Source organism: Oncorhynchus clarkii, chromosome 25 (genome assembly GCF_045791955.1).
Source record: "Oncorhynchus clarkii lewisi isolate Uvic-CL-2024 chromosome 25, UVic_Ocla_1.0, whole genome shotgun sequence".
Lineage (NCBI taxonomy): Eukaryota > Metazoa > Chordata > Actinopteri > Salmoniformes > Salmonidae > Oncorhynchus > Oncorhynchus clarkii.
The window spans coordinates 14446812-14471830 of record NC_092171.1 but is presented as its reverse complement, the minus strand read 5'-3'; the positions used below and the strand labels follow the sequence as shown (position 1 = coordinate 14471830).

At 44.7% G+C, this 25019-nt stretch overlaps 1 protein-coding gene across 1 annotated transcript in view; it reads left to right on the top strand.

The window, feature by feature from the left end:
- The first annotated feature begins 1211 nt into the window (after positions 1-1211).
- Positions 1212-25019, top strand: part of LOC139383828 (AT-rich interactive domain-containing protein 1B-like) — a 225264-nt gene continuing 201456 nt past the window's right edge. The window contains exon 1 of the mRNA XM_071128404.1: positions 1212-2691. Within this exon, the coding sequence (XP_070984505.1) occupies positions 1435-2691 (1257 nt within the window). The 5' untranslated portion in view covers positions 1212-1434. The remainder of the gene's footprint in view (positions 2692-25019) is intronic.

Below are 25019 nucleotides of genomic sequence, written 5' to 3'. Positions count from 1 at the left end.
GCTATGACATGGGATATAATGTGCCGTCATCATCATCATCATCATCATCTTCACTATTTTTACTGTCATCCTCATCAGCGCCAATCTTCGCCATTATTGCTATCATCATCATCCTACTTCTGTAATGAACCGTCTCCATATCAATTCGATACAGCGTTTCCGCTGTTAGTAATCTCCGTCAAGTGAGCTGCTCTCCCTCTACCTATGTAAACCCCAAAGGACTCTCGCATCCAATGCTTTTACTATATTTGGCCAAATGTTACATTAATTACATAGGCCCAGTCATTATTGTAGGGAACTACCAGGGAGTAACGTATGCAATTATATTGTAGTACAAATGGTAAATGCAGTCTGTTACATAGTACTTACTATGGTGAATTCTGTTTTCCAAGAAAATACAAAAAGAGGCTTACATCAGATAATCCACTGGTAGTTACTCTGTTCTAAAGGCCTGTGCTCTGTCCGGTGTGACCCTGAAATCGTTAGATCAATGTATACATTTCACCCAAAACGAAACAAGCTGAGAGAACAGACAAAGGGAAAATAAAGGGACCTAATAAGCAAGGGCAGTGACGTCACTCGGGTTTAAATTCTGGAGCCTATTCAACATCAAGGGGATAAAAAGAAATGTGCTCATAACGGCTGAAGATGATTCAAATGTGTGTGGTTACATTTCCCATCTCGACTAGGGCAGTTACAGCGTGTGATTACATACTTATTCTGATGGCAACATTATTGCGCTCAGCAGCGTCTGTGGTTGCGTGTCTGTCTTTCAGAGCTGCAGAAACTGGATTGAGCCGAGGGAGTGCAGAGCGGAGTAGAGCAGGCAACACTCAAACCCAGATCTGGAATTTTGGCATGAATTTAAAATGGAGCTGCCCATCTTTAGAGGACACAAGCCACTCTGAGAGGTAGCCCTAGCCTACGTTCCAACATAATATTATGGCGGATATTCCTCTTTTCAATATAAATATTTCCTCCTGATACCATGCTATAATTCAACATTTGTCTTTTGCAAAATAATAGTGACTTTCCTTCGATGGATAACATAGGAAACTCCAGTCCGGGTTTTCCTTGTGATGCGCGTTGGACCCTGGAGGGGGATAATAGCTGGTGGAGCCTACTCTCTCTCATGCCATGCTGGGCCAGAAGGGCTCCGGGAGACATGCACTTACCCATATCCGGGTTGGAGGAAAAAAGTTTCATTTAAACCTGGACAACAAACTTTCAGCATGATGCCTCACTGACAGCGCCACAGCCGCGACTGTAAGCGACTCATTTCACCGCGGATTATTACGAGCATTACAGCGCTAGAACAGAGCTTCGTTTTTCAATTGAACATTTTTTACCTGCTTGACTTTTTCCTCAGTCTGTTTTTTTTGTTGTGTGTTCTTCTCGTGGGTCAGTGTCCCTGTCTGAAATGTTTAAGTGACAATGGCTGCGCAAGTGGCATCAGCACCGACGACAACTAACAATAAGAAAAATAAATTGTCTGGCAGTTTGGGGCAAGAGATACATTCGGGGAAATCGGGAGGAGGAACTATATCGAGATCTGGAGCAATGCTTGGAGCTGGAGATGGGACTAACACAATGAATAATATAGACCATCACCATCAAAACGAGCTCAACATGGTCAATTCAACTTCTCCGAATAACAATTCTGACACACGGGAGAAGGAGAGTGGAAATAACATAACATCGTCAAATTCGACGACCTCTCTGGAGGGAATGGAGACGGGTTTGATAGCAAACCATAAACAGAACAATGTGAGTGGAGATCCCCCTCTGCACCTCACGCCGCCGCAACAGCAGTCACAATTTAACCCGTTTCCTCAGCATCAGCAGCGCCAGATACAAAGTAACAACATCAACAACAGCCAAGCGACTAGGGGGGAGAGTGAGAATCAGCACCACGGAGGGAAGAGGGGTGTTTTGGCGAGCCAGACAGAGCAGCAGATGCTGAGTAAAGGTGAAGGGGATCATACCTGTAAACCAGGGGAGCGAATGGGTGCCAGGTATGAACATGCCAACTTGGGACCAACGACCGAAATCAGCAGCCAGCCCCAGAGCGCAGGAGGGAACAGCGCTATTTCAGAGTTTAATAACTACTATGGCACTTCCAGAGTAGGGGCCTGCTATGATCAACATGGCGGACAAAACACTGGGATGGGGATGATGCACTCCTCGGGACCCAACAACATGGACCCAGTGCACAACTCCCACGAAGGATACCACAACAGCCAGTACAACCACTACCCTGGCTACCGGCAGGGCTACGGTGGAGCGGGCTACGGTATGATGGCCCCGTCCAGACAGGGCAGTAACATGCTGATTGGCCCTGGCAGCAACACTCCAGCTAGCCATGTCAAGGCTGCTATGGGAGCTGCTTCCTCCGGTTCTGGTGGAAGTGTTGGGGGCTTTCAGAGATTCCCAGGACATACTCAGCATCCCTCGGGAGCCACCCCAACTCTAAACCAACTGCTGACGTCTCCAAGTCCAATGATGCGAGGTTATGGCAGTGGCTATCATCAAGACTATAACAGTCCCTCTGCACAACAACAAGCTGGCATCGGTTTAGGCAAAGACATGACTTCTCAGTATGGCTCCACAACCCATGGCTGGCCAGGGCAACAGAGAAACCACCCGTCCATGAGTCCTGGAAACGGAGGGCAAGGTATCAGCAGACCACAGGTGAGTACTAGTTTTACAAACTCAGCTGTAGCTCATTAACTTGAGAGGCACTCTGTGTCACACCTGGCATGAGCTGTCTGGCAGAGTTGTTGAAATGCACTAGGCCTAGGTTACATGTATTATTGCACTGCAATAACTTGTCCCTCTCGAATTCAAATAAATATGCTGTGTGCTGGTGAATATTGCACTTCTAATATTCATCTACAGGTAAAGTAATTGTAGAAGAGAATACTGTCTAGTTTCAGATCTGCTCAAGGTCACTCTTGCGAGAAAAACAATAGCCTGTCAGTCACGTATGAATGCAATACATTGTCATTCATAACATATTTTTTACACAATGAATTTATTAGTCCATGAAGCGTAAATATAGGCTTGGGAACTAAATATCATTTTGCGCGTAAAGGCGCGTAAAACGGAGTAAAATGATCATTATTAATGTTTATTTGGTTAAAATCGATGCAATGCATTTGCTTATACTATGTGTTTATTCTTTACCACAGCCTTTTGAATTGAAGAGCTTTATTTGTGTAAGATATTATGCTATTATTATTTTTTAAATTAAAAACAATTAATGGCGTTGGAGATTCGCTCTCTTGCTGACGTGGTTGGAGACACGTTGCAAAACGCCCTCTGGAAGGACGCGCTGTATAGGCTCTCGTCGAATTATAGACTTTATTCATGAATATTGGTTTGAATTACAATAATGTCATATTGCTATCTTCAAAATGTCATATATTTTAATTATTAATCGATGTTTGCACAAATAGAATAGCTGCTATGACTATCAAAGGCGAGACGTGTCTGTGTACCACGCTGTCCGCCTGCGCTATTGGTCTCCATCGCAAGGTTTGGAATTTGAATTGGAGGTAAAGTGGCTGTAATACTCTCCAGACGGCTGCCTCTGAGTTGACATCAAATCTGCCATCTGATTGGCGCTCCATCTCCCAACTGTGTGCTGAGCGCTGCTAATGTAAATCGAGCTGAACCCTCTGTTCAGGTGCGCGACCCGGGGCATGGTGAGAGCGGGATGGACCATTCACAACTCTGCCTACAGATAGAATGTCGTCTTCTAATGGGGCTGGGCGATATATCGAATGAATTCGATTAACTCGATTTTATGTTTTAGCTCGATGTTCCAAATTAGGTTTTTATTTTTGTTTGTTTTTATGAGCATTCTGTCTTTTTGGTCTCCTTCTGTGCTGTGTGCACTGTGCACCTTCCCACTTGCACACAGACACCAAGCCCCCCCCCCATCCCCATTTCCATTTTAGGTTTGGTCTGACAGAATGGGTCAAATGGACACCGAAACACAGAGACATTATTGTACCGTAATAGAGGAGACCTTAACCTTTCTAATGATACCCTTTTATGTCTCAACTCCCAAAATGTAGAACAGAGCAGACCCTACGAAAACTAGAGTACTGTATGAATGAACATGTGGAAAATGAATGTTGTGTGCTGCATTGCTGTACCACATACCACTGGCAGCATTTTAGCCACACACTCAGGGCTGGCTCCAGGTGACATAAACGGTTGCTTAGGACACCCGGCCATTAGGGGTCTCCGACCCCCCAAAAATTACTTTTTGTTTTACACATTCAGGTTGTCTCTCTGCCGCATGCCAAAATGTGTAGAACTGCTGAAAACGTGTTTTGAAACTGCAAAAATGTCTCTCTGCCCCATGGAAAAATGAATAGAATTGCATGAAATGTGTTATAAAATTGCTCAATTTTCTCTCTGACACGTGGCAAAATGTGTATAACTGCAGAAAACGTGCTTTAAAACTCAAATCAAATTTTATTTGTCACATGCATTGAATACAGCAGGTGTAGACCTTACTGTGAGATGCTTATTTACAAGTCCTTAACCAACAATGCAGTTTTAAGAAAAATAAGAGTTAAGAAAATATTTACTAAATAAACTAAAGTTTAAAAAAGGAACGCAATAAAATATATATTTTTTATTTATTTATTTTATTTAACCTTTATTTAACCAGGTAGGCAAGTTGAGAACAAGTTCTCATTTACAATTGCGACCTGGCCAAGATAAAGCAAAGCAGTTTGACACATACGACACAGAGTTACACATGGAGTAAAACAAACATACAGTCAATAATACAGTATACACAAGTCTATATACAATGTGAGCAAATAAGGTGAGATAAGGGAGGTAAAGGCAAAAAGGCCATGGTGGCAAAGTAAATACAATATAGCAAGTAAAACACTGGAATGGTAGATTTGCAGTGGAAGAATGTGCAAAGTAGAAATAACAATAACGAGGTTATATACATTGGTACCGAGGTACAGGTTAGTTGAGGTCATTGAGATAATATTACATGTAGGTAGGGGTAAAGTGACTATAGATAATACATAGTGAGTAGCAGCAGTGTAAAAACAAAAAAAAAGGGGGGGAGTCATTGTTCTCTCTGCCGTCAAGAGGGGAGCGCAAAACAATATATGCCCACTTGGTGGGGGGGCAAAAGGCCCCCAAAAGGCTAGAGCCGGCCCTTCACAGACTGTTTTGTGCTAACTGAGTTAGTCTGTGTTTTATACATGTGCAATCGGTATAAAAATATGCATTTATATAAGGAATTGGCAACTCGTTCTCATGCTGAGAAATAAGCATCATCCTATCCAGGAAGGCCACTTGATTTCAATATCTAAACAAAGTGAACAAGTTATGTTGTTCAAACAGTTGGAGACAGACAGAAGGGTGCGTTCATAACAGTCCAACTGTTCTACCTTTAGCAAGCAAATAGATCCACGATGGCTAGACTTGAAATATAAATATCAGCTGGCTATTCACTAGCACGTGAGCTTGTGCTTGAGAGATTGTTTGAGACTTGTGTTAAATTTCTATAATGCCTGCTACAACAAGTTGGCCATTATTAGTGGATGTGCATCGTGTTAACTTTGTAACAAAAAGGGCATTTTCATAGACAGACTTGAAAGCCAGATCAGTGATTATTGCAAAAAAAAGTAGGTTAAACAAAATGATGAAATTATGCCTCCCGAGTGGCGCCAGCGGTCTAAGGCACTGCATCGTAGTGCTTGAGGCGTCACTGCAGACCAGGGTTCGATCCCAGGCTGTGTCACAACCGGCCATAACCCGGGAGTCCCATAGGGCCCAGCTTCATCCGGGTTAGGTTAGGGGAGGGTTTGGCCGGGGGTGCTTTACTTGGCTCATCGCGCTCTAGCGACTCCTAGTGGCGGGCCGACCGCCTGCAGGCTGACTTCTGGTCGTCGGTTGAACAGTGTTTCCTCTGACTCATTGGGGCTTCCGGGTTAAGCGGGCGGGTGTTAAGAAGAGCGGTTTGGTGGGTCATGTTTCGCATGACTCGAACTTCGCCTCTCCTGAGCCCGTTGGGGAGTTGCAGCGATGAGACAAGATCGTAATTGGATATCACAAAGTTGGGGAGAAAAAGGGGGTAAAATACCAACATTGAATTATTAGTGGGTCTTATGGTTGTGGAAGGCTTATATTTAGCCTAGGTATAATTCATTAGATTCTTCCTGACCGTTAGAAATGCAGTGTATTTAATTGTGCAACAAATTAATTGTAGAGAAAATGTACCAAAAAAATCTAGATATGATTTTTAGGTCATATCGCCCAGCCCTATCTTCTAAGCTATTGAATAAAGAAGAGTGGTAATACAAACAGTATGCCTCTGGTTGTGTTATTATGTGTGATTGCATTTTTGTTCTCAATGATGCGCTCTGCTGAATTATGACCCAGATATTTGACCCCAGGGCAAAGTGGAGGTGTAGCCTACTCTCGGTCGGTCTCCTTCTTCCAAACAAAACGGTACATTTCTGTAGTTCCCAGGAAGACCTGTGTGCATGGGGGATCTTGATTACTGTTATCATTGTAGTGGGCCTAGTAATTCCATAGTAATTATAGCCCATATTTTATATCTTAGACATGTCATTCAACAGATCATAAACTCTTTGTCTGAAGTAGTTTTAGTACAGTCATAATTTAGGAAATGTGAAGGCCTATTTCGTAATACTCTTTATTACCACATGCCACAGTAGGTTTCATTCCACAATTGTTAATAATATTTTGGGATGCACACCAACCGCTGTTCTATGTATCGACAACACATCATACACCCCACATTGTCATGCATTTTGTCTTACATTACTGTACAGGAAAATAATTCAAAGTCATTTGTAAGATTATGCCAGGTTTCAGAATAGCAGTGTGGTGTATTTATTACAATTTACCATGCCATCCAAACAATATGAACTGCCGTGGCTATAATAATAGTTAGTCCTTGGAAAGTAATGATTGGATATGATACATACCGTAGCCGAGCTGTGCAGCCATTTAGATAATAAGCCTCTCCTTCAGCCTCAGAGAATAACGCCTTTCAAATTGTAATTGGTAAATACATTTTAGTAATGATATTTGTCCCTATTATTTAAAGACCTCTGTGGGTTAAAGATTGGATAATGGGTGCAGAAAAATACACAAGATCATACACATTCATTTACAGGCAGAAGATATCTCTAGAGGATATAAATTCAAAAATATATCTTATTATTATTAAAATGTACAGTATGTTATGCACAGGTTGCTTGTAATTGAACTCAGGTTATAATGTTTATATTTTCATACAATAGTATAATTAAGCAATAAGGCACAAGGGGGTGTGGTATATGGTCAATATACCACGGCTAAGGGCTGTTCTTGGCACGACGCAACGCAAAGCCCCAAAATGCCTTATTGCTATTATAAACTGGCTACCAACCTATTTAGAGCAGTAAAAATAAATGCTTTGTCATATCCATGGTATATGGTTTGATATACCACAGCTGTCAGCCAATCAGTATTCAGGGCTCAAATCACCCAGTGTATAATGTATTTTATTTCAACCCCAGAGAAGAGGTTGTATGTTTGCCGTTCCATATCAACAAAGACACTGTATACATGTGGAAAAACAGGTTTGTAATCGACTGTGAGCTGTACCTCAGTTCACCCACAGGATTTTTGGGTCAGGACCAGTCTAGTGTGGATCCTCCAAATTGGCCCATGATCTATGTTTATGCACCTCAAATTGTGTGTGTGTTTGAACACGTCAATATCAACTGTCGGCAGAATCTCTCTTTTTCAAGCTCATTTTCCCCACACTACCTCTCTTCGGGAGCTAGCTGTGTGAGGAGAACACTTTCCTCATTTACAAGCCTGTTTCCCTCTCTCTTTTCTGGCCAGCCACCAACAAACAGACTGGGACACACGCACGCACGCACACACACACCCACACACACACACACACACGCACGCACGCACGCACGCACGCACGCAAGCGAGCACGCACACACACATACACACACACACACACACACACTACAGGAAGGTGAGCCCTAGTTGAAGCTGTTCGCTCTTTTAAATGGCATTGTCCTGCATTTTCAATTACTCTGGCCAATTTGTTTGAGGAAACGAGAAGAGGAACAGAGTGGTAGTGGTCCAGATACACAGGGCTGGTGCTGGTCAATCAGAACACCTTAGTCAATAAAGAAACTATTTTATTTTAATAAAAGTAAACTGTTCTAGCTTCAGTGTTCACTGATTTAACACATTGCTTATTTTATTCTCTGTCTAGTTATGCCTTTTTGTCTTCAGATTTTTTGACTCACATATTTTCAGTAGTTTATGTGTGTTCGATTGTGTGTCCTTGTATGTCTGGCTTTATGTTCATTTTCTTGCTTGTCTGTCTGGGCTTGTGTGCACATTATTTTGAATTTAATTGGGTGAGTGTTTGGGTGTGTGCGTGTGTTTGTGTGACAGCGCAGTTGGTTTCAGACAGAAGTAGCCTCGTCAGCGCTAGTATACCAGGCCAGCCTCAACTCCAGCGCTCACTCCTTCCCTTGCTCGTCCTCCATGCTTTGTTTATGCTGGTTTGTTTACATCTCAGGCTCTCCTAGCCCAGTTTAGCTCAGCCTAGCGCTGGCTGATTAGGAACAACACAGTGAAATGTTCATGTACTCTGTTGCTTCCGATAAGGGGCTGATAGACGGCCTGGGTTTTCATCTTGCAGGATAAAAAACAATACTCAGGAGCGTAATTGGCAGCTAGGTTATCCCAGGACTGCACGTGCTTTTCTTAAAATGCCAATTAATTCTGATTTGCCATAAAAAATTGACCAGTCATATCGTCAACTGTACATATAATTAGCTGCTAATAAAATAATTGTAGCTTTTTGTTCGGGCCTGTGATGCACTTACAACAAACAGAGTCAAAGGTTAGCAGACAAATAACTTGAAGCAGAGCTGTTCCCTAATTATATATATTTTTAAAATCTGTATTATTTTTGTTTGGGTTTTGGCTGTTTGGACCATAGGGTGCAACTTTATTCAACCCAATATCACAGATTATTGTGAAATAGACACTAATTGCTTAAAATATTTGTTTTGCATACAGTGCATTTCAATTACAGATAAAGACATTAGGTTACTTAAGACAGAAACAATAAGAGAGAGGCTGGTCAGGGAGGATGGGTGGGTGTATAAAGTGAACATCTAGCAACACAAAGTGTGTGTTCAAATCTCATCATACATTTAGCTAATTAGCTACTTTGCAACTACTTACTACTTTTTAGCTACTTTGCAACTACCATAACCCTTTAACCAAACTCCTAAACCTTTAACAACTTAGCTAGCATGTTAACTAACCCTAACCCTTTAAAAAAATATATTTAACCTTTATTTAACCAGGTAGGCCAGTTGAGAACAAGTTCTCATTTACAACTGCGACCTGGTCAAGATAAAGCAAAGCAGTGCGACACAAACAACAACACAGAGTTACACATGGGATAAACAAACGTACAGTCAATAACACAATAGAAACGTCTATATACAGTGTGTAATGTAGTAAGATTACGGAGGTAAGGCAATAAATAGGCCATAGTGCCAAAATAATTACAATTTAGAAATTAAACACTGGAGTGATAGATGTGCAGAAGATGAATGTGCAAGTAGGGATACTGTTGTGCAAAGGGAAAAAAATAACGATATGGGGATGAGGTAGTTGGGTGGGCTAATTTACAGATGGGCTGTGTACAGGTGCAATGATCGGTAAGCTGCTCTGACAGCTGATGCTTAAAGTTAGTGAGGGAGATATAAGTCTCCAGCTTCAGTGATTTTTGCAATTCGTTCCAGTCATTGGCAGTAGAGAACTGGAAGGAAAGGCGACCAAAGAGAATTTGGCTTTGAGCGCGTGCTACAAGTGGGTTCTGCTATGGTGACCAGTGAGCTGAGATAAGGCGGGGCTTTACCTAGCAAAGACCCTAACCCCGTGTCTAGCTAAAGTTAGCCACAACAAATTGGAATTTGTATAATGTATACAAATGCGTTATGGAGAAAGAAAAGTGTGGTATACACACAAAATGCATTGTGATGAAAATCGTGTAATACACATGAAAAGTTGTTGTCTTAGCTCTCCTAATCAACACCTGTGTTTGCTTTATGCCTCTCCAATGTAAATATGCCATGTCTACTGCTGTCTTGGCTAGTTCTTACTGTTTTATTTCACTGTAGAGCCCTCAGTCCCGCTCAAAATGCCTTAGTTAGCTCTTTTGTCCCACCCCACACACATGCGGAGACCTCAACTTGTGCCTCCAGAGACGAAACCTCTCTCATCGTCAATCAACGCCTAGGTTTACCTCCCCTGTACTCACATCCTACCATACCATTGTCTGTACATTATGCCCTGAATCTTTTCTACCACACCCAGAAATCTGCTCCTTTTATTCTCTGTCCCCAACGCACTAGACAACCAGTTCTTATAGCCTTTAGCCCGTATCCTACTCCTCCTCTGTTCTCTTCTGGTGATGTAGAGGCCCTGTAGCCCCCAGTTCCACTCCTATTCCCCAGGTGCTATCTTTTGTTGACTTCTGTAACCTTAAAAGCCTTGGTTTGATGCATGTTAACATAGAAGCCTGTTAATTAACACAGAAGCCTCCTCTCTCAGTTTGTTTTATTATAACACACTCCGCCAACCCTGATTTCCTAGCCGGCTCTGAATCCTGGCTTAGGAAGGCCACCAAAAATTCTGAAATGTCCATCCCCAACTACAAAATTTTCCGCCAAGATAGAACTGCCAAAGGGGGTGGAGTTGCAATCTACTGCAGAGACAGCCTGCAGAGTTCTGTCATGCTATCTAGGTCTGTGCCAAAACAGTTTGAGCTTCTACTTTTAAAAATCCACCTTTCCAGAAATAAGTCTCTCACTGTTGCTGCTTGTTATAGACCTACCTCAGTCACCACCTGGACACCGTATGTGAATTAATTGCCCCCCATTTATCTTCAGTTTGTGCTGTTACAGTGCCTTGCGAAAGTATTCGGCCCCCTTGAACTTTGCGACCTTTTGCCACATTTCAGGCTTCAAACATAAAGATATAAAACTGTATTTTTGTGTGAAGAATCAACAACAAGTGGGACACAATCATGAAGTGGAACGACATTTATTGGATATTTCAAACTTTTTTAACAAATCAAAAACTGAAAAATTGGGCGTGCAAAATTATTCAGCCCCCTTAAGTTAATACTTTGTAGCGCCACCTTTTGCTGCGATTACAGCTGTAAGTCGCTTGGGGTATGTCTCTATCAGTTTTGCACATCGAGAGACTGACATTTTTTCCCATTCCTCCTTGCAAAACAGCTCGAGCTCAGTGAGGTTGGATGGAGAGCATTTGTGATCAGCAGTTTTCAGTTCTTTCCACAGATTCTCGATTGGATTCAGGTCTGGACTTTGACTTGGCCATTCTAACACCTGGATATGTTTATTTTTGAACCATTCCATTGTAGATTTTGCTTTATGTTTTGGATTATTGTCTTGTTGGAAGACAAATCTACGTCCCAGTCTCAGGTCTTTTGCAGACTCCATCAGGTTTTCTTCCAGAATGGTCCTGTATTTGGCTCCATCCATCTTCCCATCAATTTTAACCATCTTCCCTGTCCCTGCTGAAGAAAAGCAGGCCCAAACCATGATGCTGCCACCACCATGTTTGACAGTGGGGATGGTGTGTTCAGCTGTGTTGCTTTTACGCCAAACATAACGTTTTGCATTGTTGCCAAAAAGTTCAATTTTGGTTTCATCTGACCAGAGCACCTTCTTCCACATGTTTGGTGTGTCTCCCAGGTGGCTTGTGGCAAACTTTAAACAACACTTTTTATGGATATCTTTAAGAAATGGCTTTCTTCTTGCCACTCTTCCATAAAGGCCAGATTTGTGCAATATACGACTGATTGTTGTCCTATGGACAGAGTCTCCCACCTCAGCTGTAGATCTCTGCAGTTCATCCAGAGTGATCATGGGCCTCTTGGCTGCATCTCTGATCAGTCTTCTCCTTGTATGAGCTGAAAGTTTAGAGGGACGGCCAGGTCTTGGTAGATTTGCAGTGGTCTGATACTCCTTCCATTTCAATATTATCGCTTGCACAGTGCTCCTTGGGATGTTTAAAGCTTGGGAAATCTTTTTTGTATCCAAATCCGGCTTTAAAGTTCTTCACAACAGTATATCGGACCTGCCTGGTGTGTTCCTTGTTCTTCATGATGCTCTCTGCGCTTTTAACGGACCTCTGAGACTATCACAGTGCAGGTGCATTTATACGGAGACTTGATTACACACAGGTGGATTGTATTTATCATCATTAGTCATTTAGGTCAACATTGGATCATTCAGAGATCCTCACTGAACTTCTGGAGAGAGTTTGCTGCACTGAAAGTAAAGGGGCTGAATAATTTTGCACGCCCAATTTTTCAGTTTTTGATTTGTTAAAAAAGTTTGAAATATCCAATAAATGTCGTTCCACTTCATGATTGTGTCCCACTTGTTGTTGATTCTTCACAAAAAAATACAGTTTTATATCTTTATGTTTGAAGCCTGAAATGTGGCAAAAGGTCGCAAAGTTCAAGGGGTCCAAATACTTTCGCAAGGCACTGTAGGTGACCTAAACTGGGATATGCTTAACACCCCAGCCGTCCTACAATCTAAGCTAGATGCCTTCAATCTCACACAAATGATCAAGGAAGCTACCAGATACAACCCTAAATCCTTAAACACGGGCACCCTCATAGATAACATCCTGATGAACCTGCCCTCTAAATACACCTCTGCTGTCTTCAACCAGGATCTCAGTGATCACTGCCTCATTGCCTGCGTCCGTAATGAGTCCGCGGTAAAACGACCACCCCTCATCACTGTCAAACGCTCCCTAAAATACTTCAGCGAGCAGGCCTTTCTAATCGACCTGGCCCGGGTATCCTGGAAGGATATTGACCTCATTCCGTCAGTAGAGGATGCCTGGTTATTCTTCAAATGTGCTTTCCTCACCATCTTAAATAAGCATGTCCCATTCAAAAAATGTTGAACTAAGAACAGATATAGCCCTTGGTTCACTCCTGACTTGACTATCATTACACAAGACCCAGATGCAGACACAGGAGGCAGATGGTTGGAGTTGAAGATGTTTAATAATCCAAAAAGGAGTAGGCAAGAGAATGGTCGTGGACAGGCAAAAGGTCAAAACCAGTTCAGGAGGTACAGAGTGGCAGACAGGCTCGAGGTCAAGGCAGGCAGAATGGTCAGGCAGGCGGGTACAGAGTCCAGAAACAGGCAAGGGTCAAAACCGGTAGGACTAGAAAAAGGAGAATAGCAAAGGCAGGAGAACGGGGAAAACCACTGGTTGACTGGAAACGTACAAGACGAACTGGCACAGAGAGACAGGAATCACAGGGATAAATACACTGGGGAAAACAAGCGACACCTGGAGGGGGTGGAGACAATAACGAGGACAGGTGAAACTGATCAGGATGTGACATTGACTGCCCTTGACCAGCACAAAAACATAATGTGGCGTACTGCATTAGTATCGAATAGCCCCCGCGATATGCAACTTTTCAGGGAAGTTAATGAGAACCAATATACACAGGCAGTTAGGAAAGCGAAGGCTATCTTTTTCAAACAGAAATTTGCATCCTGTAGCACAAACTCAAAAAAGTTATTGGACACTGTAAAGTCCATGGAGCATAAGAGCACCTCCTCCCAGCTGCCCACTGCACTGAGGCTAGGAAACACTGTCACCACCGATGAATCTACGATAATCGAGAATTTCAATAAGCATTTTTCTACAGCTGCTTTCCACCTGGCTACCCCTACCCTGGGCAACAGCTCTGCACCCCCCACAGCAACTTGCCAAAGCCTTCCCCATTTCTCCTTCACCCAAATCCAGACAGCTGATGTTCTGAAAGAGCTGCAAAATCTGGACCCCTACAACACAGGTGGGCTAGACAATCTAGACCCTCTCTTTCTAAAATTATCCACCATAATTGTTGCAACCCCTATCACTATCCTGTTCAATCTCACTTTAGTATCGTCTGAGATTCCTAAAGATTGGAAAGCTGCCACGGTCGTCCCCCTCTTCAAAGGGGGAGACACTCTAGACCAGAATTGTTACAGACCTATATCTATCCTACCCTGCCTTTCTAAAGTCTTCGAAAGCCAAGTTAACTTACTTCTACCCCCTCCTTTTTCGAACATTCTGTTAAAAATCGCGCAACTTTTCAGCGTCCTGCTACTCATGCCAGGAATATAGTATATGCATATGATTAGTATGTGTGGATAGAAAACACTCTGAAGTTTCTAAAACTGGTTAAATCACGGCTGTGACTATAACAGATCGTGTGTTTCATTGAAAAACGCAAGAAAAACTGCTCTCTGAAAGCTAAAAATAATTTCCATAAGTCACTTCCACGAGTTGTTAAAAGAGAACAGAATTTAATATCGACCTGCCTGCAATTCATACAAATTCCACACGATGTGGAATGGATGCCATTGTCGTCATTTTCAATTGAATTAATTGTTGGAAAATCCATCTATCTGGCATCCATTTTCCCAGTCTTCACCCGGATGTTGTTAATGAAGACATTGGCAGCCATTGATTTGCAAGCGAGGAGCTATTGAATACACATCGCCCTGTAATCATTTTGATAGATTATAAACGTTTACTAATACCTAAAGTTGGATTACAAAAGGATTTCGAAGTGTTTTGTGAAAGTTTATCGTCGACTTTTTTAATTTTAAAAAATGATGCAGCGTTAAAAAACGATGTTTTTTTCTGAATGACACAGCTTCCATAGAAAGCTATTTTGGGTATATATGGACCGATTTAAACGAAAAAAAGACCCAATAGTGATGTTTATGGGGCATATAGGAGTGCCAAGAAAGAAGCTCGTCAAAGGTAATGAATGTTTTATATTTTATTTCTGCGTTTTGGGTAGCGCCGGCTACCGCAAAATCTGTTGTTTACGTGTCGTGCTGGCATTTTGGGGGGGTGCATGCTATCAGATAATAGCTTCTCATGCTTTCGCCGAAAAGCATTTTAAAAATCTGACTTGCTGGCTAGGTTCACAACGAGTGTAGCTTTAATTCAATACCCTGCTTGTGAATTTTGATCAAGGATTGAGTTGTAACGAGTACATTTAGCATTTAGCGTAGCGCATTTGCATTTCCAGGTGCATACTTGAGACGTCTGCGTCTCAAGTATGGTCAAGAAGTTTTAAGAAACAGATCACCGACCATTTCAAATCCCACCGTACCTTCTCCGCTATGCAATCTGGTTTCCGAGCGGGTCATGGGTGCACCTCAGCCATGCTCAAGGTCCTAAGCGATATCATAACCGCTGCCACTGTGAGGCGATCAGCTGACCGTCCTGTCTCCCTACAGCGCTGTAGTAGGCATCTCACAGTACTGACATTGCAATTTATTGCCCTGGCCACATCTGCAGTCCTCATGCCTCCTTGCAGCATGCCTATGGCAAGTTCACGCAGATGGGCAGGGACCCTGAGCATCTTTCTTTTGGTGTTTTTCAGTCAGTAAAAAGGCCTCTTTAGTGTCCTAAGTTTTCATAACTTTCATAACTTAATTGCCTACCATCTTTAAGCTGTTAGTGTCTTAACGACTGTTCCACAGGTGTATGTTAATTAATTGTTTATGGTTGATTGAAAAGCATGGGAAACAGTGTTTAAACCCTTTACAATGACGATCTGTGAAGTTATTTGGATTTTTACGAATTATCTTTGAAAGACACCGTCCTGAAAATTACATTTGCACACACTGTATATAGATTTTTCTATTGTGTTATTGATTGCACGTTTGTTTATCCCATGTGTAACTCTGCGTTGTTTGTGTCGCACTGCTTTGGCCAGGTCGCAGTTGTAAATGAGAACTTGTTCTCAACTGGCCTACCTGGTTAAATAAAGGTGAAATAAAAATACATATAATAAAATAAAATATATAATAATATATAAACAAGTGGAGTTTTTCGTGTGCATGGCACATATATTTAGAATAAGTCATTTGTGTCTATTTCACAATAAACTGTGATAGTGTGTTGAGTTTATTTCCAATCCCAAACTGCACTGCACTGCACTGCACTGCACTGCACTGCTCTGCTCTGCTCTGCTCTGCTCTGCTCTGCTCTGCTCTGTCTGTCTGTCTGTCTGTCTGTCTGTCTGTCTGTCTGTCTGTCTGTCTGTCTGTCTGTCTGTCTGTCTGTCTGTCTGTCTGTCTGTCTGTCTGTGAGTGAGTGAGTGAGTGAGTGAGTGAGTGAGACTTCAGGGAAGCTCCTGTCAACACTGCCTCAGCTCCACCAGCCAAACTTCTCTTTGGTTATTCCTCCCAGCAGGGGTGTGAAGAGGGCCTCATAGTGTCTTTTCTGTGGAGAGAGAGAGAGTGTGAGGCAATCGGAAAAGGATGGAAATATAGCAGCGAGCGACAGCAGCATTTGAACTCACACAGGGCTACTGAGGCATGGGGCAGACTTCAGAGACTGAGAGAGGGAGTTGTGAACAGGGGAAATGTCAGAGTATTTATAGCCCTCCATGTGAAACTTGCCCCAACCTCTCCAAGTCAAAAGAAAGGGATGATTATACAGTAATATGTGTTTACGACCAGAGTGGTTGGTCGGGTGATTTCAGCCCCTCTCTCTCTGGTATCCTGGAGCTATCCTATCCCCCTCCAACGGTGGGGTGCTGTGTGTGTGGCAGGCTGCCTGGCTGGCTGGCTGGCGGGAGGGGAGAGCTGGGCTGGGCAGGGAGCCAGGTCGGGGGCCTCGCTCACCTCCCACAATCCCCCTGACCTTCACACATGCAAATTAGCCACGTGCAGCCGGTGAATCGGAGGAGAGCAGAGCACACACTACCCCCTCTTCTCAGAGGAAAAGGGATTTCTCTCTCTCTATTTATTGTTATTGTTCCAGCCTGCCTGTCTCCCCCACTAGCCCACTCTTGCTCCCCCTCTCCTCTCCTCTATTCTCTGATCTCCTGGGTGTTTTCTAAGCATGTGGTCCTCCAGTGGACCACTGGAGGACCACACTTTTCGACTCCAAAGGGAGTCGAAAAGAGGGCATATACCCCAGTGGGGCTATCTCTACCTCTATATCCTCCCATCTGCATCTCTCTCTTCCTTTGCTGCCTCTTCCTCTCTCGCTCCCTCTGCCTCAGTACAGGAAAGAGTCAGGGGGTTCATGGAGAGGAGAAAAGCGAGAGGTGTTTGTATGCTACAATATTTATACACAGAGTATATCAGTATCATTCTGACATCACCCCCTTCCCCTGTGCCCAAGGGGAGAATGCTAGATGATAGGCCGGCACTCACTTTGTGTGTGTGTGTGTGTGTGTGTGTGTGTGTGTGTGTGTGTGTGTGTGTGTGTGTGTGTGTGTGTGTGTGTGTGTGTGTGTGCGCGCGTGTGTGTGTGTGTGTGTGTATGTGATGATCGGCACACTTCTCCGCCTGGCTGCCGGGGACTTTAGTTTGTTCGTCCGACACATTGAGACATAGCAGTCTGGCAGGCAGTTTGTTTGTCTCCATGTGTCTGATGGACAATATTCAACTGTTACTATTGTTCTGTGGTGAGACGCGGGACTGTGTTGACCACCTCTGTCGGAACAGGCTGTCATTTACACAAATCAAGACTGTAATAATATCATCTAGATCCCCAACACACATATGACACAGAAACACTGGCTGACTGGACATCAGCACAAAAGCATGAGAAAATATAGACGCCGTGTCTCTGTAAGTGAGCGCGCAAACAAACTCAGTAAACCCGTTCAAGTATTTCTGTGCAATCTTGAGAAATAATTTGGGAGTAAGGGAAGGTTTTGTTTGAAAATACGCTTGCAGATAGATCAATATGTAAATTCACTAACCGGTTTGTACCTACACTGTAGTTACACACTGAAAATATATTGTCTTAGCAAAAGCACCTACAACTGATTTAAAATTGAATGCAAAAGCAGAGTTTCTGGCATATTTCACTGAAAGCACGAAACACTGCAAACACGAAACAGAAACTTGTTGTAACACCACCTCCCTCCACCATGCCATGTTGTGTCTTCTTGATGAACATCCATTGGTATTGTTGAATCAACATGTAAATAGTTTACCATAATGTCAGCTGTATGTCTGAGGGCTGGTTGCTCTGATGGAGATTACGTTAGCATAGTCCATAGTTGGGCTAACAACAGGCTGCTCTGCCCAGTAGGGAGGCTGTGACATGCTCTGGGCTAGAAGGGACCTGGGTGTATTCAGACTGATGTGGTGGCGCGTGATGATCACACCCTGACACATTTGACATTTAACCTAAATGGAGTTAACTGTAAGGGAATGCTTTTAATACCAACATCTCCAGTAGTATATTACACCACATACAGAGTCTCGTCATTTCTTTTCACTGCGTATGTGGCTATTTGTTTATGTGTTGGAAATCACAGACCTGCACATTTCTCCGAAAATTCTGGAACATCCAGTGACAGCGACAGAATTGCAGACATGGCTTTAGTGGTTGCTGCAATCTGAAGGGAAGGCATTTCTAAAATGTCGTCCCTCTGTCTCCCACTGTCCCTCTCATTCTCTGTCTCTCTCTCGTCTTTCTCTACCCTTCTCACCCTCTGTCCTCTGCTATCGCTCTCGCTCTCTTTCCCAGAATGTTGTCAACTCTCCTCTCCGTCCTCCTCCCCAGTCAGTCAGCCAGTCTTTGGGGTTGACCTTCAGCGCTGTAGTTAGTTAGTGGATGACTGTGCTGCCTGCTGCACTCATTATCCATCTAAGATGAATAGTTCCATCATAGGAGAGGAGGAAATAAGGCAATCAGACCAATTAGAAATAGTTACGAGCTTGGAGGGCGAGAAGAGCTGGAGGACGAGGGGACCTGGGCTCTGGAGGTCCTTAGCCTGTGTGTGTGTGTGTGTGTGTGTGTGTGTGTGTGTGTGTGTGTGTGTGTGTGTGTGTGTGTGTGTGTGTGTGTGTGTGTGTGTGTGTGTGTGTGTGTTTGGCGAGTCACTGTGGTTTGGGGGTCAGTGGAAACACCCCTTGTTGACCTGTGACCCCTAACCCTCAGCCCCGTGGCTTAATGAGCGCTTGTTAAAGAGAGGATGTTTGAAATGCCAGGCTAATGCCATCACCTTAACGAACATCCTCACATTCCCTTCGTTTCTTAATTAGGTCATGGATTTTTATGCTGATTGTCACTTTCAATGTTTATATAGTATGTTGGGATGAAGTAGAAATCCAGGGTCAGAGTCGTCTCTCTGTTTTCTACCAATCAGGGCCCTTTATCTGTGCTCTGTTATGACTTGGGTCTGCTGTGAGATGTATTTACTTCATTTCTCCCTTCATATCTTCATCATTATGTGGTGGAATTGAAACAGCTGTACTCCTCTGGGTGTTGCACATGTAGGCCGATACAAATCATCTGCCACTTGGAGAAATGTGAGGGAAATGAGGCCGGGCACAAAGGAGAAGGCGATAGGGAAGTGATTGTGTTCCTAGGATGAGCCTTCTCCATTGAGAGCACTGCTGCTGCCCAACTGGGAAATTCAGGTGGGTCAATATTACATTGTTCAGAGTTGCACTGAGGAGCAGGAAACAAAGAGGTTTCTGTCACTTGTCAGATCAATTAGATCGAGCAGAAGAATCTCAGATTACAGAAGAGGACACAGATGATGTCATATGTCCTAATGTATGGGTATTGTGGAGTCCTGTGAATGTGTGTTTCAGAGGTAAATGGTGCTTGAGAGAGGCCCTATTCTCCCGGTGTTAGGGTCCCCCCTGCCTTCTGCCTGTGCTAATGTCTAGTTGGGCATGCAGCTAGCTCTGGTTTCTGCATGTTGGGTGTCACGTGTACCATTGGGCTAAACTATGGGCCCTGTGTGCATCAGAAACCATTATGTGTAATGGCCTTTCCGCATATCATTCTCCTCGTGTTATGACACTTATTTTATGACTGCTTACATATCAAATATTTAAATAAACAGAATAGGGGCTGGTTGATGCCGAGGGGGGGAAAGACATTCATTTCCAAGCGCAAAGGCGGCAGGCAGGCAGCGAGAAATAAAGAGAGAAGGGGGAGGGGGGGGCAGTGGAGAGGAAGGAGACAGAGAGAGAGAGGAGAAAGGCTGCAGACGCGGAGAAGAGAAATGCTTCACTTGCCTCCAATCAAAGTGGAGGAGGAAATTTTTTTGCTTACGCCTCGCAGCGGCAAGCGGGTGGCGGGCGGGCGGGCGGCGGCAGAGGGGCCATCCGTCAGCGTTTTTCCCCGGGCTGGGGCTGACGGCAGGCCCCAGTGGCTCATAAAAGCAGCCCAGCATAGTAATATCAATCGTGTGCCAAGGAGAGCGAGCGGGAGAGAAAGCGGAGGTAAAAACAGAATATAACACAACAATGTGTAAAAAAAAGAAAGGGAGGGAAGGGTAGCAGACTGATTTATATATCTATGTTTTCTCTGGAGAGAGAGAGAGAGAGAGAGAGAGAGAGAGAGAGAGAGAGAGAGAGAGAGAGAGAGAGAGAGAGAGAGAGAGAGAGAGAGAGAGAGAGAGAGAGAGAGAGAGAGAGAGAGAGAGAGAGAGAGAGAGAGAGAGAGAGAGAGAGAGAGAGAGAGAGAGAGAGAGAGAGAGAGAACACGAGGCAACAAGGTCTTGTGGCTGAACCGAGCCGTCTTGCGTCGGGAAGCGTTGGTGGCAAGCCCATTACTGTCAGGCTAATCTTAAAATAATTAATTGCGAAGTCGACGCTTTTAAAGAGTATTGTAATTGAATCCTAAATTAGGCCTGGGAAAGAGGACACGTCCTGCTTTACTGTGAGCCTGCTCCCATTCCCTCCCTCCCTCCATCTCTCTCTCCTTCCCGCATGTGGAGGAGATAGAACGCGAGGCAGGAAATGCTAATGAAATGCATATTTGGGGGAAAAGGGCCATCTATAATTTAGATGTTTCTTTGAATTTGAATGATGTGTGAGTGCTGTGATTTATTTTACTTGTGGAGAGGATCATTCTGTCAGGATTTTATTCTTGTAAACAAATGCGAAGAAAGGAGAATAAAAGCAGAGCAATAAAGTAAACAGAATGGAATGAATAAATTGAGCTTTTGTCATGAATAATTTGTGAGGGATGGAAGAGAAAGCCATGTTTCCTCAGAGAGATTGACATTTTGTTTTTATATTGTTACTTGTGACTGACTTGAAAGCTATTGGATATTGACCACAACATGAATTGTATATTGTTTTGCTCTGCACACACACACACACACACACACACACACACACACACACACACACACACACACACACACACACACACATTGAACTCTCTGTAGGCTCCAAGCCTCCATCTAACTGAGGTATGTTTTGAGTGGAGCTCTCAGCCAGTGGTCCTAGTAGAGGAATGGCTGCTTGCTCAGAGCCTTTAAACTGTAAAAGCAGCTCAATGTGCTTCCATTTACCCCTGCTGCCTCCCAGATGGGCTGCCTGCCTGCCTGCACTACGACCCCTGTCTGGCCTGCTGGATCAAAGCTCCGGGACGGGGCTGCCCTCCATAAAACGTCTGCCTTGACAATGGTGTTGGCTTTGAGGTTAGATAGAGAGTTTGAGCTCCATGGGGAAAAATGGGAGCCTTTAATGGTGAGACCTAAAACCATTTGTGTTGGGTGTGTAGCTTACTGCTGGTCTGCATTGGGCATACTGAGACTATTAGAATAAATAGTGTGAGACGGACTCTTCTCCCTGTTATTCTCTTTCTATCTATGGATCAAACAACACATTCCTCCTACAGTGTAAGTATTGCCAATTGTCTGTCCACTGTCCAAGACAAATACACATGGGGAAATGAAACAGACCGTGCAGTGCAATTTAAGGATTTGCTTTGGACTTTCTCAGTGCTTTAATATGTCTATGCTTTAAAAACAGAGCGATAAAACGTGTTACGGTTGTAGTCTATTAAAAGTAACAGAAATGAAGGTGATTCTTTCTGCCACCTAATTGTTTGTCCAGAGAAGGGCGCATATTGACAGTGTAAGTGTTTATGAATAAAGGATTAGTTAACTGTTCCACAGCCTTAGGCTTTAGTGGCCCTTCTACAGGCTGAGAGAGGCCTGGGTGGGTGGTGGCTGGAGCCTGGGTGGGTGGTGGCTGGAGCATGGGTGTGTGGTGGCTGGAGCCTGGGTGTGTGGTGGCTGTAGCCTGGGTGTGTGGTGGCTGGAGCCTGGGTGGGTGGCTGGAGCCTGGGTGTGTGGTGGCTGGAGCCTGGGTGGGTGGTGGCTGGAGCCTGGGTGGGTGGTGGCTGGAGCATGGGTGTGTGGTGGCTGGAGCCTGGGTGTGTGGTAGCTGGAGCCTAGGTGTGTGGTGGCTGGAGCCTGAGTGTGTGGTGGCTGGAGCCTGGGTGTGTGGTGGCTGGAGCCTGGGTGGGTGGTGGCAGGAGCCTAGGTGTGTGGTGGCTGGAGCCTGGGTGTGTGGTGGCTGGAGCCTAGGTGTGTGGTGGCTGGAGCCTAGGTGTGTGGTGGCTGGAGCCTGGGTGGGTGGTGGCTGGAGCCTGGGTGCGTGGTAGCTGGAGCCTGGGTGCGTGGTGGCTGGAGCCTGGGTGGGTGGTGGCTGGAGCCTGGGTGGGTGGTGGCTGGAGCCTGGGTGTGTGGTGGCTGGAGCCTGGGTGGGTGGTGGCTGGAGCCTGGGTGTGTGGTGGCTGGAGCCTGGGTGTGTGGTGGCTGGAGACTGGGTGGGTGGTGGCTGGATCCTGGGTGTGTGGTGGCTGGAGCCTGGGTGAGTGGTGGCTGGAGCTTAGGTGGATGGCTGGAGCCTGGACATGCATTTTGCTTTAGGCCAGCTGTCATTGATCGCTCAGCACCACCAGCCCATGTTCTCATCCAGCTTGCTGATTGATTCAGAGGTCTTAAGCGATTGGAAGTGGCCTGGGCTGAGCACGCTCGCCTGGGGTGGCCTGGAGAGGCTGTGGGAGTCACAGCCAGCCCATTTCCGGGGCACTCCCAGGTCGACCAGCCCATTCAGCCAGGGGCACAAGGCATTATGAGGACAATCAACCCCCTGACGCTCTCGCCTTGTGCCGCTTGTGAGGGGGGGTGATGGGGTGGACCAGGTTTATTGTTACACGCACACACACACATACACACACACCCTCTCCAACCCCCTCTCCATCCAGCCTCAATTTCTGAATGCAGTGATCAGTGCGAGTGTGTATTGCGATCAATTCAGCAGCCTGCTGTTGCCTCATCCAGACAATGCCCTGGCAGTGATACACGAACAGCAGCCAGCGCATTTATGGAGGAAAATAAAAAAATTAATGAAAATATATTATTTTTCAATTAACTTTGTAAATTTCCCGCTGAGCTATCAGACAGTCGCTGTGAGGAGTCCGATAATGAAATCAATTTGGTTCAAATTGTTTCAGGTGACTTTTAATGAGTATCTAATAGCCGCCGGAGGATAGAAGGTCAGGATATCTGTTTGTTGTTTTAAAAGTAATTGATGAAAACATGGATATCCAGAGAGGACTGGGCTGTGGCCCAAAACACAGAGCACGACGACATTCTGGCATTCCCTGCAGAGACGTGGTGATTCTCCTGGACTGCACTATGGCTTTGAATGCTGTACTTGAGAAGTGATGGGAACGTAGTTCGCCAAATGGATTGATGAACACCTAAGGGTTAAAACATTTCCATTATAATTAAGGAGCATATTTTATACTGTAGTAAGTGCGCAGTCTTCCATTTTTCTAATCCTCTACTTGAGGCCCGTCTTGCTCTGTGGTTACGGCGGCAGCTGAATAGCCTGTTTATTAGAACAGCTAGACACAGAGAGGCTGATGGATGAAGGAGCGAGTGTAGTTCTGCCCAGAGGAGCCTTTAGCTTCATTTGTGTATCTATTGCTCCTCTTAATATTCACTTATGTATTTTTCCCCTTCTCTGAACACATTACTGGGGAATAGCCATTGCTAATTCATAAACACGCTTGATAATTCTGCCTCATTTATAGTTATTGGAGCCGTAAACTATTACTTCCCCTTCCAGACCATTCTATTAGCGTAGATGGTAATTCCCCTGAATAACTGGTGTATATTTAATATCAGTGTTTATGGCAGGCCTGGTCTCTAAAGAGAGAGAAAAAAACACGGCAGATTTCTTGATAAACACATAGTCTCCTATCCTCCCTGGAGCAATGGGGTTATTGTTGTGTTTTTCCCTCTTTCATATGGCTGTGGCCGTCTGGCCCGTCGTCTCGTCTCTCCAGCAGCATGCCTCTCTGCCTGGCCTGCCTGGCTCTCCGTCTCTGGCTGACTGGGAGGGAAAGTGGAGCACATTCCTCTCGTGCCACGACTCCCCTCCCTCACATGAAATAACTGTGTGGCGGCTGAAACTCTTTCTCAGGGTTTCTTCTGACAGGAAGTGAAGCGTCTAGCACTCCAACACAGCGCAGGCCAGCTCCTCAGAGAGGCTGGGAGAGACAGGCAGCATCCGCCTCCTCTTCCTCCTCCTCTACATCAATATCAGCTCTCCTCTAAGACTCCTCAGACACCAGCTAGCCGGCCAGCCAGCCAGCAGAGATAGGTCTCATCATCTATTTATGTGGCTCGGAGGATTTAATGGTAGAATGAATGGGTGCATCTGCTGGCAGTGGCACTACCATTGCAGACCGGGCATAACACTGACAATTCATTACTGTCGACTGACTGGCGAGGGACACAGGATACTGGCATGGATCTGGTGTGGCGAGAGCTGGGCTGGTTGTTGGCAGAATCTTCGCCCAAGTTGTTTGGGTCCAAGCTGTTTTGAATGTGTCTCTTTCTGTTAAGTTCTTTATTTGTTTTCATTCTGTGCTGGTGTGTGTCCATTGTCGCACACCTCTCATTTTGTCATTGAGCTTTTTTCCTCCTCAGTCTCAGTCTTTTTCCATGAGGAAAAGAGTTCCTGCCATCGTCTGACCCCAATCTCTCCTCAGACAGATGAGCTCCCCTCCTCTCCCACTCTCCCCCTCGCCCCCCTCCA